Consider the following 14,439-nt stretch of genomic DNA (forward strand, 5'->3'; position numbering starts at 1 on the left):
AGGTAAGCGCTCCTGTTGTCGGTCGCGCCGAACCGGGCCACTTCCGTTCGGCGGCGGAAACGACTCTATTGGCGTAAAAAAGCTGCGAGTCAACTGGCCAGTTTGTTAGAGGTTTATTGAAAAGCGAACATTGATAAAAGTGTTCGACGACTCGTCGCGCTGTCCATGTTTGAATGTAGCACTTTTGTGTAAACGTTAGGGATTTACCGACAGTTTTTCGGTTTTCGCAAATAATCTTTGATGTAACTTTATTGCTTGAGTATGATTAAATGAATCCTCAAGACCTTGGAGATATTTTATTCACTGCCAAGTAGGTATACATACCTACACCTACGACTACTCCTACGACTTTTAATTACGTTTTTCTATGCAAATATCAGTGGCATATCTGACAACAAACCATATTTTACTTCCCACAGCATCCCTCCACCGGGCGCACGCGCCGCATTCGGCACGCACGTGTAGCGCAAATTAAAAACGTTTCTGCCGCGAGTGCGATTATTAATTACCGATAAGTCGCGCGCTCACCCTACGCCGTGAGAGAGGTGCAATTAACGTGCATTGTGGAAGATTACCCGTCTTTTCAGTTTTAAAAACGATTTTGGTTTATTAACTGTCAACTGTGTGAAGTCATTATTTTTAATTGTGCCGGTAACTAAACTAATGGCAAAGATTTCAATTTGGAGAGATTCAAATAACAGTGTAATGCATTGAAATACGCTCTTATTGTGAACACTATCAAGAAAGATAATTTTCATCTCGAAAGCTGCTTGGTCTGGTATTAGCCAGCAGTTTAGCTTTTCATTTTTCAACATTTCATGAGTTTTTCTTAGCCTCAAAACTTCCCTAAACATATGTACTTACTTATATACCTTTGATATCTAAACTTCTCATCTACGATCCTAACTAACGAGCTTCAAAGTAAGTGCATGCGTCCAATATATCCCACATAATAGATAGTTAGCTGATCTCATTGGAGTGTGGCTCGCATCGTCCACGTGGCGTTTTTCAGATGTTTCGCCAGATAACCTTAATGAAAAGATCGCACTGAACTGATAGTGAGCGTGGGGACGGTGAGCCATGTACTCGGCTGCGGGAGGTTGGCGTGATAGAAGACAGACGTTGGGCTATACATATAGCTACATACATGTAATAAGCATTAAAAGAGTAGAAAGTCTCGTTATCTGCAGAGAAAGAATTATACTTGAAGTGTTAGTAGTACAACCAACCAATTTCTATAACTTGATGTAATTTAAAAAATCGTGATTCCTGGATAGTTATTATAATTATTTAAAATATTACCTACAAAAAAAATGAAAATGCACATTGTTCTTGCACCTATACCTAACAGGAAAATCATCGATTTACAAATTAAATATTAAGTTGTAATTAAGAATTTTACAGAAAAAAAAAACCAGTTTATTTCCACCACTATATCTTCACGGCACCACACACAATAGGATCAGTAGCTTCCCACATGACAGGTAGGTAATGCCTTAGACAGATGTGCGATAATCGTGCGCAAATCACTTCTAAATAAGTCGCGATAACATCTTAATGCCGTAATGTAGTCGCGGTCTGATATCTATCGACATGCTGTTCTATTCTGCGGATTAAACCCACACAATGCACGAACACATGTGTTACTATTCTTTAAGCGTCATTATTATCTCGTTTGTAAATGTGCGATAGTATAAAAATAAATAAAAAAATAAAATATTTATTTATTAGCGAAAAATTACAGATTACAGAAAAATTACAGATAGGTAGGCACAAAAAATAAATAAAAATAATATGCAGTGTTCGTTACAATGCACACGGGTACAATATTATTGTTGTATTTTGCAAAATCTGTACAGGTATATTAACCCTGCCTCTTAAACTAGGGTGACCTGTATCTTAAGAGACAGTGTTCGGCTACGGGATAAACTTAAACTTAAAAAGGATTTATACACTACAACAAAAAATTGGGCAAGGGAAGTGCGTATGTCGATCTGACTTAACACCTATCAATGATATAGTTTTATTTTACCTATTTGTAATTCGTGTAATAGAGGAAGGGGTGAAGGAGTGAATTTAACTTTTTGAGAGGTATTGTGTGTGTGAGGGTGTGTGTGTGTGTGTGTGTGTGTGAGGGTGAGTGTGTGTGTGTGTAGGCGCGCGTTTGCTTAGTTGTTGTTGTTTGTATTACTTGATATACGTGAGTAAAGACTCCGTAAAAGAAAAGTCCTTCTGGAGAAGCCACTCAGTTACCTTAGTTTTAAGTATGTGTGAGTTTAAATCAAGTAGGTTTAGTTCTTTATGAATTTTTGCGCAGATATGTGTGCTTAATGCGTAATGTTGGTGGGTAGCAAATGAGGTTTTATGCTGAGTACGTGGGAGAAGATTTATTCGCTTGGTTGGGTCGGATTTTGGCAAGGTAAGGTGCCTTCTTAGAGTTGACTTGAGCACAAAGAGCTGACGAACTGTAAGGACTTTGCAGTTTGAGTAAGCACTTGCTTCGGTTCAATACAGAAGCTATCTTTCATTCACGACATGTGACTGTTTCATTAGTTAAATGACCATTTCAGTATTCATTATTTTCTTCCATTTACATTTTTAGACAAGTCAAATCTTACATATCTTTCAAGCACCTAATATTCGGCCCTCATGCAATGGCTCAGCAAAACACAAAAGAACACAACATTGTTTTTCTTTGTTCAAAAAAATGTTTTGCAATATTAAATTACACAAAGTTTCCCATACGTTTTAATAACATTTTGTTCCGTTACATAAACATAAAACTTAGTGACTCTTTAATCGTCAGCCATGTGAAAAAGCAACAGCGCATTATGAATAAAGCCGGGCACAGCGCTGCGATTGTGCGCAGATGAAAAGGCGATTAGTCGCGGCGCGTCCCCTCACGGCACACCCTCACCTATTGTTTGTCGCGGACGCTACCTACGCACTATTTATACTTATTTAAATCTCTTTAGATTGGGTGGAAAACGTTTAGGAGAAAAAGGTCTTAAATAATTCAAAATTAATTGCGTTTACCTACTGCTTACTGGAAAATTGCTAAACATTTTATTTTGAAAAATTTAGGAATTAATAAGATAAAAAACAAGACTGCTGCTGAAGAATATAGTGGGCTTTATATTCTACAATAATTTATATTCATTCAGGTATTTTCTAGATCTGATTATTTGGTAATATAATAGAGACTAATCGTCGCAAATAGATAGGTATCAAATATTATTCAGGATTTTGCCATTTATTTTTAAATAGAAAAAAATACTGTTATAATTTATAATTAATAAAAAAAATCGTCCTAAGTCGGATTTGAAAAGCTATATCCTTAATCACCACCTGAAATAAACTTACGTCATTTCAATTCTCACCGCTTCTTACAGTAAAGCTGTGTGCATACTGTCGCGAGCCGGCCACGCGTGCGAATTCCAGCGTCACCCGCCATTGTAGGGTCCGACTAAACCCGTGACGTCACGAGGGACCTAAGCCGCTGTCGAGTCGCGGCCGATTAAAAAACGCTTGTTCTCTGATGGATGGATTTGAATATTGTTAATTTGATTACGTGAGCAACAATAATGTTGTGCTTACATTTGCGAAATGGCTACAGTAATGGGTCCTGTTTGTTTACTTTCACTTGCTTACAAGTTCGTTATCTTGCTATCGAATATAAGAGCTAAGTAAATAATAATTTTACTTATTTGAAATCTTTATTTTCTGCTTCTTTGAAATCAATGTGAAGGCGTACATTGTAATGTAATTAATTATCATCCGTGCGAAAAAATGCTTGATATCGGAAAAAAATGTTTTACATTTGACTATAGTTCAATTTTTTCTGCTTTTTTACACCCCGTTCGCAACACTATTTTTTCCATGTACCTACTATAAAAAACATAATAAACTATCTAAACAAAAACGACGACCGTTACATTTAGATACCCTCCACCTATACGTACGTACGTAATTAACATAAAAATAAATTCATAATCACATTAAATATTACAGTCGTAACTAACAATAAGTGCAATTTTCCACGCGATAAATCTCATAATAATAATATTTAATGTCGTTGACGCGCGCGAGGGCGACGGACACAATGCGACGTGCGACATTCGATGCGACACAATAGTCGGAGATTTGACGCGGCCGATCGGCGCGTGTGCACCTTGCCTTTGTCCCCGTCCCCCTGGCTGCGGTGCCGCGAGGTGAGGGCAGAATCAGCGCTGATCAGTAACGGTCACAGTTTTGTTATAGAATTCGCGTGGGTTCGCCTTTATGAAGAGTTTGGATAACTGATGCGGTTATGATAAACGGTTTGACTCTTCAATCTCTTTTACAGGACATTTTAGTTCGTATGTCATTTGATTGTAATTAGAGATTTTGTGTTATCTCCAGGTATCTCATTTGATCTTCATTTCTGTGTTAATCTACTCTGAGGTATCTTACCTAGCCATTATCTATAGTAAACTGCATAATATGCTGTCGATGACCGACATCCACAAGAGCAAATATTCAAACTATCTCCTAGTTGTCTATGACTCTTATTTTAAACTACATACATAATAATTCCTGAATATCGTCCCATAAATTAAAAAAAAACTGTACCTTGCATGGTAAGAATGTTTTCCATGACAAACTTCTATGAATTCTTCAAAGTAGGCCCGTTAGTCAGTCAATACAGTCAAAATTATCATTATTTTATTTAACAGTAGTGTTCTACCCTTCCTCACCGTTACTCACATGTCCAGGGGTGCAGTGACGCGGGGTGCGGGGTGCAGGGGTGCATGAGAAGGGTGCAGTCCGCAGCACTGATTCTGAAGCACTAACATCGATCTGCATTCATATAATGTAATAATAGATAGAATTTTGTTATGGTGAGTTCAAATGGTGACTCCTAGCGTTATGTTTTGTATGTTTATGTTATTTATTGTTTAGAAAAAGCAACTAGAGTCTATCGTATAATACAATATTCAAAAAGATGCAATTGTGGAGGAATTTAAATTAATGGCGAACTTGATGCATGCATGCACGCACAGCCTAATCTACTGAAGATATTTTGACTAATGGGATATCCACTCTATAGTAGATGGTGCAAGAGTTTGATGTGAAAGGAAAGAAATGACGCAGCTTTGATGATCCGACAAGTAAGACAGAGGACCATTCAGCTTCACACGAAGCACCAATGGAAAATTGGTTAGAAAAGCATTAGAATCCATTAAAAACATGAACATTATCATAGAACACACTTACTTCCACCAAACTGCCAAACAGCACGTGGAGTCGTTTTCACTTTGTATAAAATCTACCATTACTAACGTGTTCACCCCATTTAGAGGACTACCCTCCAAATATAATATTAAATTAACATAAAGCCGTGAGCACGACAGCGAATCAAAACTAGAATATCACGGATATCGTTAATTTGTGCTTCACAGCCCTTTCAGCCGAGGGCGAAGGTAATGATGTTACAGAAGCGATGGTAAGTGTGTTAGCAGCTTTTGTGTCTTTCTTAAGATCTGTAGCTTTAGTCAATACACCTTGTCTTTCAGTGGCCTAATAGGCGTTTGAATGGATTTCGATTGGCTTTACCTTGGTTTGTTTTGGTAGTCTTTCTGGTCTTTGTTTTGTTCAAATGGTTGGACATATTGAATCCATCACCTTAATCAAAATTTTATACGTACACTCGCATTTATATTGGTTAATGATGGAACAGGATCTTTGTTATCCATATTTTTTATCAATTATTGCAATACTTCGATGCCATTTTGAAAGTTTTTGTCAATATTCTCATAGCAATAAAGTTGTATTTGTATCCTATTAACTTTAGAAGCTCTCTAGAGACACTTTGATGCAGTTTATCACATTACATAACATTTCATTCCCCATAAAGTGTACCCAAAATTAATCCCCCATTTTATCATTAATAAAAAAATCATACAAAGCTATGAAACTTAATATGAATCTCGTCTTAAACGCAAACTCGTAAAGAGACCAAAATGGTTGTTGACTACATTACAGAGTGACGAATATTGCTATTTTATGCACGAGGTAATGATTCCAAGGTGGTTTATGCTCCCCATGACCATAACCTTTGATTGGTCTTTATTATGACACTCATGGTTAAAAAGCTCTCAGGGTCTTTTTTATTTGTAGTCACTGTCGTTACCTTCAGTGTTACCTGACCTTAGATAGGTCGTTTGAGTGCTGAACAACAAATTAATTATGTTGAATATTTCCGCATTTTTTAATGACGTCAATGAGACTTCAAAAATATTAAGATATTGATTGTGAATGAATGGTAAAGGTTATTGAATATTGTGACTAACTAGGTACTTCAAATGCTTAAATGACAATAATGGTGGTTTCATTGCGACGATTTGGATGTGTCCATTTTCATCCACGACATAAACTTTTTCAAAGAAGTCTAGAAAAAAATAGCACCTATTTCATTTAAAAAAATCTAGCTTAGGTATTCCAAAATAAATCTAACTATGATGCATATCCAAGCACATTACATTTCACCTTCCAAGCACTCAACGACACTGCAACAAACAAACTAGTCAAATCGATCTTTATTGATGGAATAAAAGTGCATATAAATTTTATGAAGTATAAACGGGACATTTCTAAAAGTTTATGGGCCGAACATTCGTGGGGGACTAAGTACCTAAACCTAAGTCAACGCACGATGGCAGAGGTGGATTAACTTATACGATATTATGGACATCTTCAAAATTCATTGCCACTTTTCATAGCCATTTAGTAATGGCTACATAAATATAAGCAGCAGTGAACGTGTCACAACAAATTTAATCGCTCTAGGGTTTTATCGACACATAGTAGTGGAGTTACGGTGTCCATAAATTCAAGTTAAATTGGAGACATATCTTTTAATGTGCGTTTATTGAAGTGTTTATGGTGAGGTCTTCAAAGTCGCGCCTCTTCTATTTAATGGACAACGAGATGAATTTGCGTCTCACGTCTAACGAAAGTTAGCCACTATAGTGAGAGTATGATGCTTCGAAACTTTCTAATACGATTAATTTCAATATTTGGTAATTGTTTGATGACGAGGTGAATGGAGTTACTCCCAGAGCTCTTTGAACTAACTTTTGATATTTATATTAATTGACTTACTTTTAGTTTGAAGTACTTTTGTTTAGATAATCACAGAGATAAAATAAAATGTTGTATATTAAAATTGAAGCGAACATAAATCCAAAAATACTTCATTGTAACAGTTACAGTTGTTGCCGCAAAACAGAAACAAACAATCGCTTATATTCTAGACTGCTCTACATGAGGTAATGTACATGGTTGACTTTGGTGCTTTCAAAATGCACATAAATAAGGAACATTAAAATAAGCATGGGGTGAGGCGTTCCCAGAAATTGACCCAGACCAAAAAAATCTTTTAAAACCACCCCTTCTAAAGACAAACACAGTGAAGAGGCCGTACGTCTCAGCCAGCCATCATTACAGCACATAGGCTCGTCACAACACGGGCTCAGGGCAGCGGCCTGCTTCGGACGCCGCGCATTAGGCCCGTGACAAACGAGGATTTTATGCAAACTCCACGCTGCCGCCGACACACTCCTTTACCGGTGAGGGCGGGGACAGCCTTATGTCGATAGTTTACCATCCAACCGTAAATCTTAAACCAAAAAAAAGGCAAAAGAGGGTGAAGATACTCATATAAATAGTTTAATGTGACAATATCTAAAATACTTATAGATAACCTCGATTGTTGTAAATCATCTTATCAGGATCACCCAATACTTTGCAAACTTGCTGCTTCTTCGCGTAGAAACACCTGAATACTTTACCTCCAGGTGGACTGTAAGAATACTGTCTTCGTGAGGAAGCTGGGGACCCCGAGTAGCCGCACCAGGCCTCAGTGCAGGTACGTTTCAGATCAATCACGTAAGAACTTGACTTGAGTAACACGCTGTCATCAAACTTCATCATTTCCTTAAATTTTAATCCGTTTTCAAAAGGTACGTACGGATTAAGGTCGCAGTTGACTTTTCGTGTGACATCTTCCTCACATATAAACTCCTCCTGGGATAAGATATTGGTCTCGTTCGGTCTCGCTAGTGTCCCTGTATCGACAAGCTTAGCATGTGAAGTTTCATCATCTTTCTTATGGCAGACCCTTCCACCGTCTAAGTAAATCAAACAGTCGACCAAGTAAAAGGTTTTGTCTGGTATTGTCTTCGATAGGAATAATATTTTGTCGCTGTTTTTTAAGTAGTGGTATCTAATCGTTTCACATGCATAGGTATCTTCTTTAGTTATTTCAATGAAGCAGGATCTGAGGAACAGGCTGGGAGCAGTCAGCTGCGTCATGGAGGTGAACGTAGTCGCTGTACATGTGGTAGAACAGTTGTACAGTATGGTGTTGTTCCTGGGTATGTACGGGTCGTGAGATGGTTCGTTGGCGAGCGAACTGCTCCGACGTTTGATTCTTTCTGATGTTTTACATACCATTTCTTGGCCCTGAAAAATAAAGTGAGAATGGTCAATTCGATATACCAAAACATGCCTCTTCTGCTTAGTTATGTATTGTTTTACAGAGTTTAAAATTTATAAATGATACCTGATCAATCACGCAAGTGACATCCTTGTTGTAAACCTGAAACATAATCATATAACATATACTTAATTTTGAAAAAAAAAAACTACATGTATTTATTGTATTTTAAGTTAGGCTTTATTCGAACGTACCGCATCAACTTCGTACAAATAGGCATACAGAATGACTAAACATATAACAGTGAACTTCATGTCTCTAGATTACCATGATGCGTGACCACAACTCCACAGCTACGCGTCAAGGAAGTCATCAGGCAATAAAACATTAACTGTGCTGCGGTCCATTGCACGTTAATGGTAAAACAAATGGGAAACTCTTTGATAACGAATACAAATATACTGATCGAACCTTTTATGAACAGAAACTACGAGTGACTGTAGGAGTAAGATTTAATGTCGATAAAACATTATGCTTGGTGGGATCTCAAACGAAACTATTTGCCTGTTTGTAATTTGGGAAGAAGCGATTCCTTTTGTAATTTAATTTGCTGGTCTGCTGTAGTTTTAATTGTAACCAAAACACAATTGAGGTAAAAAAGTGTTCGACTAAGGCACCATCGATAAAATTATGAGTTATGATAGTTGCACATCACTGCGAATATTCAAATGAGTAGTTTAGGCTCAGTAGGTAAATAGCATGCGTATAATTCGTTCAACCACAGACCCGATATAAACCGGTATTTCAATTTAGGTAGTAGAGAAATAAAGGCACTGCACTTATTGAATCTATGTAGATTGACTGATTTTAGAAAATTTTCTAAGCTGTCTAATTGAATTAATTTGGTGCAATCTGCTACTTTGCCGGTCTTTTATATTACAATTTCGATCGTAAAATTAATTTTTCAATTATGCACTTGATATGCGATAACTTACATCGATGCGCTACTTCTTCGGTTAGAATTTTACACTAAAATGCAATTCAATTTAAGCCTGTTATGTCATGTAACGAAATGAAATATCTCTTAAATGCACATTTGATAACGTGTCTTCAAATTCACGAGCCACGTAAACAAAACAATAAAAGTACAATTCCAATAACAGTCGTGTGTAGCACATTGCATTAGCTACATGCAAATTTTACCGTAGCGAGCGCCGCGCGAGGTGTCGCACGGGGCCTTTACACCTCGTAAACGTTGTCAATTGAGCTTTATCGATAGTCTACTGGTGCAATGAATTTTTATTTGCCTTTACAAAATTGAAGACTGTTTTTATATTGGAATGTTATTGGTTTTGTTTAGTTTGATACATGTATGTTTTGGATTACAATTTTAATCAAAATTATTTTGTTCTCACCACACTTATAAAGATCCATTTTGAGTCAGAGTTAAAGCTTCAAATTTATAGGTACAACTGCAAGGACAACGATGATGACGATACCCAAACACATATCGCCAAGTAATTCAATTACGTTTTCAATTTTATAAAACTGGGCGTCAAGTGTCATGAGTACAGCCATAATATTAATCAGAGTAGGGTAACAAGATTTGGAGCACGTAATCGGACGGTCTCAGCGGGGCGCGGGCACTTTATTAGATTGTCGCCCCAACCTGCCAGCGAATGAGAAGAACGGACGATGGGAAAACAAATCCTATACGAGTCTGTTGCCAAATGTGAGGTGCGGATGTTGTACCAATAATTTTTAAAATTTTAAAGAATTTTTTGAAATTCAAATGGGTCAGGAAAATTCTGAACTGTGAACCTACACTGTAAATATGTATTGTATACGCAAAAATGATGTCGAACTAAATCAAAATTATAGATAGCTAGGTTGTCTAACTTTTAATAATATTCTCACAGTAGGATACACATCTGATCAAAACATTTCCTATAAACATCAATAATTTAATCGACATTTCAGTATCTAATGCTGATCGCGTCATCGCACACACAGCGTCACCCGCAGATGAAACAATCGGGTGACGTCCAATGACGTCTGCAGCGGAGGGTGACAAAGCCACCGATTTTAACCGGAATCCGGCCGGGACAATAGTTCACAAAAAGTTGCCCTCACCTTGCACCCCCTCACACCCCGCACCTACAATAAATTACTCTCCCAATGATTTTTAGTCCGTGCGACACATTCGCATGATTTATAACGCGTGCGAACAATGCTAACCGGTTACGGTATAAATCCGTGCGCTTTGGGGGTGTTACTGTGAAGCTTGTCAATGTACGACTCGTAATTATTGTTCAACATATGGCCACACTATTTTTGAGTATTTATTGTGGGTTAGCAAATGTAACTTTGACGAAATGAAGCTTTTTTAAATGATTAAAGCAGACAACTGGGCTGTGATCAACAGTATGTTCTACAATTTATGGGTCTTGCTTCAAAGTATATTATTTATTTCAACAAAATAATCTGAAAGAGTGTTTGTATGAAAACACTTTTTCTTTCCAAAAATTAATATCATCATTCTTTTCCGGTAAGTATATCTTCAATAGCACAACTCTTTGAGGAGGTATCTTGTTTTCAAGTAACAAGTTGTTTAGCTCGGAAAGTTCGTCACAACTTTATCCAATAAAAAACCTTAATAACATGTACACAAATAAATCCAAAGCAATGGTAATTTACGTTTTCTCAATCATAAACATTGTGATATACGAGTCTTAAGCATATCTTCCAAACAGAAACATTGATATTTACGTCATCGTTATTCGAAACCCGAATAAAAAACAAGCATTCGCGATTGAAAACAAGCACATTTTTTTCCTCCACAGATAAGAAATCATCATTACCGTCAAAAGGCAGGGGATTCTGAAATCCATTGTCATCATTACTCTCGCGACATTGACTGCTCAGCACGCATCGCCAATAAAAACACGTCGGGGCCTCCTGCCGACATGTTTATTCTGCCAGCGCTCCCTGCACCCCTTGCCAAGGTATTATAATTAAGCTCATTTGTTATTTGTGCTGTATTCAGCGGACGCTGCGGCGCGCAGGCGCGATAAGCCCGCCTGTATAGGTGCGTCATTAAAGAGAGTTTTTGATGCGCACGCGACTCCGGCCCGCATTATCTTTTTATCGTTGCACCCCATGTGCACGGATTAACGTGTGGGACAGAGGTCACGAATAGATTGGTATAGTATATCCGTTCAGTACATATTATTAGTATTTTTTCGACTACGCGCCTTACAGATAACTGCTCTGTACTTCCAAAACAAAAACAAGTTTTTTTTTTGACATTTGGAGAAAGTAATAAATATGAACATCAGTATATTTTTAGGATAATTTATAAAAGTAGAAAAAACCGTTACTTTCATTGTACAAAAACCAGTTCCGTACCATCGAAACCATACACAATAAAACCCCGATATTCATATAGGGGTTGTAAAAACTGAACATCAGTGCATTACCTCTGGCTATAGGTGCACAATAGCGCGCGCGTGTCACCCGTGTGTCACCGAACAAATATTGCATTACCCGCGTCCCCTTCACCCCGCACCCCGCATGCCACGCGCCGTGCCTCGTGAGAGTCCATTGTATAGCCCCAGCACTGCTCGCGGCCTGGACACCCTACTCACTAATCCCACGGAAATTGCATCGTAAGTGGCACTGATTTTTTTTTTCGTAAATTTTTGTTCTGAATTATTTTTGGTGTGTGGTATAGATTTTTTGGGATTCTGCTGGTATTTCATTATAACTGATGGTACCTTTAACCACAAAGTTTCTCTGCAGTCAAAGACACGAATTTATAGAATTTCAAGGAGCTAATTGCACGATGCATGAAAATGATAGCACTGTTCACCACAAACCGTCTTGACGTATGGTTTGGCGTTGTATCGTACCAAGAAACTGCCATCTGTTGCCGATGCCGAAGGGATGCTGTGACACCGTGATTGATGTCGCCATCTAAAGTCGCCTCTTACGATATCTATGGGGAGACAAAGTGGTCTCATCTTAGAAACATCAGTACCTTTACCTTCGCATTATAGTCAGATGAAAAGCTCACCTCAAGAAAGGGTAACTTTCCCATTCAAGAAAATGATCTGGTTGAGATTCGTATGTGTTTACTTTGGTTACCCTACGTCTTAGATAATTTGGAGTTCAATCATACTAACGGTACTAACCAAATTTTTTATGTAAGAAACTAGAAAATCAACCACAATAATCCATACTTCGTTGCCCATTTTACCTTTTCATATCTAATCAAAAGGGACGCCCAATATGGAGTGTCCATTGAACGAGAAAGTATCAAAAATTCCTGCAGTCCAAAGAAATAACATTCAATTAGAAAACAAAAGGGCTGAGGGTGGTATCGCGGCGGCCATCAGACCATGCGGGTAAGGAAATTATTAATTTGGACCTATTAACATTACCTACACCAATTGAGGACAAAAAGGTCCCCTTCGTACCTTTGAATACCTTTTTAATAAAGGGATATGGTAAGCTGTTATGTCTTTGACAATGAATGATGAGTTTCGGGAGGTCAGGCCTTGTGAGGAAGTATGGGAGGGTCTCTGCATTAGGTAAAAGAGTTTAGGGAACATTTAAAGACAAAACAAAAAGGAAAATATTAAGCTTATTTTAATCTGCATTTGGGAATCTTGTTTGGTTCAAATTTAGATATATATTAGGTACTGTTTTATGAAAATGATGAATGTTACCTATTAACTTTCTATTGCTATATTTCATATTCATGTATTTGCAAACAATGACCAAATGTCTTAGGGACTGAATACAGCGACTACTTAAACTAGTACAAAATCAAACTCACTTTTTGTCAACACACCGAAATACAAACCGCCTACGTGAAACTCGACCCGCGAGGTCTACCAGTCTACCACATAAAACAAAACACCTCGAACTCGCGATATAAGGGTTCAATTGTTACCTTTTGATGTGTACTAAAAACGCTTAAAACTATCTCGGAGGGTTGTGCATGCGGGTGGACTATTAGCCGGACCGAACCGCGGCCGTGCGGGCGACACCTTTACAAAGTGCTGCCTTATTTAATTTCTCACTACATTTTATGGCACAAAGGGATTTTAAGGGATAACTAGTTTAGTTGGGGTAGCTGCGAGTATGTTGAACACGTGAGAAATGGATTTTAAAGCTTTTCTAATTGGTGCTAATGTTTTAGGTAGTGTAATCGTTGTGGAAATATCCCGTACCTACAACTTATCTGATTACGATCATGTAAATACTCGAAAGATTATTCAACTGACATAGCTTCTGTGGGCATATGCTAAAACTATAGCATATCCTACGGTCTCAACTTATTGGCAAGGTTCGTGTCAAAAGTCTTGACATCTTTGAAGTTAGACATAGAGATCACGTGCACATGTAATACCGTTTTAACAAGCAAAGCTACTCACAAAATATTGTCCGAACAGTTACTTCAAATTACGTAAGCTATAACAAAAGTGGCTCACTAGTTGTTCCCGTACAATCCAGAAACAATTGCCAGCAGTGGTTCAAGGCTCGAGACAATAACCTCTAACTGTTCGTAGTGAGCACCCTACGCGACGCCCGTACCTGACAGCACCTAACCTCACTCAATTGGCCTGCATGTGGGTCATACACACAGAGGTGCAGTGGAGTCGGAGTTATACAACTTTGATTTAATGTGACACGTGGCTGATTTGTCTACTATGGTGCTATTGGTGAGCATAGAGGTATTTCATGAAGCATGAAAGATCCAAAGAAAGGTTACAGTATTTTTATTCCGAGAAATATAGCTGTACTCCGATGTCTGACAATACTCAATCTAAATCAGCATAATGTATAATTGAATTTTAACGATTAACAATTTAATTTTGTTCAGCTAAAATCAACACACTAGGAAAAGAAACCACCGCAATAGTCAAAATGACACTGTCTGTAGTTGTAGTAAA

At 37.8% G+C, this 14,439-nt stretch overlaps 1 protein-coding gene and 1 long non-coding RNA gene across 3 annotated transcripts in view; one reads left to right on the forward strand and one right to left on the reverse strand.

Annotated features, from left to right (window-relative positions):
* LOC135117683 (uncharacterized) overlaps nt 1-14,439 on the forward strand; it is a 99,492-nt gene that overhangs the window by 31,525 nt on the left and 53,528 nt on the right. For both annotated transcript variants that reach the window (XR_010277048.1, XR_010277049.1), the window contains exon 2: nt 11,323-11,484. This is a non-coding gene — a long non-coding RNA (uncharacterized LOC135117683). The remainder of the gene's footprint in view (nt 1-11,322; nt 11,485-14,439) is intronic.
* Nucleotides 7,645-8,855, reverse strand: LOC110381756 (uncharacterized). The gene is made up of 3 exons (XM_021342156.3): nt 8,734-8,855; nt 8,606-8,641; nt 7,645-8,505 (listed from the first exon to the last, which is right to left on the reverse strand). Exons 1-3 carry the CDS (start codon nt 8,791-8,793, stop codon nt 7,735-7,737), a joined length of 867 nt encoding a protein of 288 aa, XP_021197831.3. The 5' UTR covers nt 8,794-8,855; the 3' UTR covers nt 7,645-7,734.

This window comes from Helicoverpa armigera, chromosome 12, assembly GCF_030705265.1.
Source record: "Helicoverpa armigera isolate CAAS_96S chromosome 12, ASM3070526v1, whole genome shotgun sequence".
NCBI lineage: Eukaryota > Metazoa > Arthropoda > Insecta > Lepidoptera > Noctuidae > Helicoverpa > Helicoverpa armigera.

Bases quoted from the DNA above. Each gene is read 5' to 3' on its own strand.
- LOC110381756 (XM_021342156.3), bottom strand. From the start codon at position 8,793: ATGAAGTTCACTGTTATATGTTTAGTCATTCTGTATGCCTATTTGTAC. The intron at 8,642-8,733 runs GTACGTTCGAAT...ATTATGTTTCAG, and splicing joins ATTTGTACGAAGTTGATGCG to GTTTACAACAAGGATGTCAC. The intron at 8,506-8,605 runs GTATCATTTATA...TTTATTTTTCAG, and splicing joins TCACTTGCGTGATTGATCAG to GGCCAAGAAATGGTATGTAA.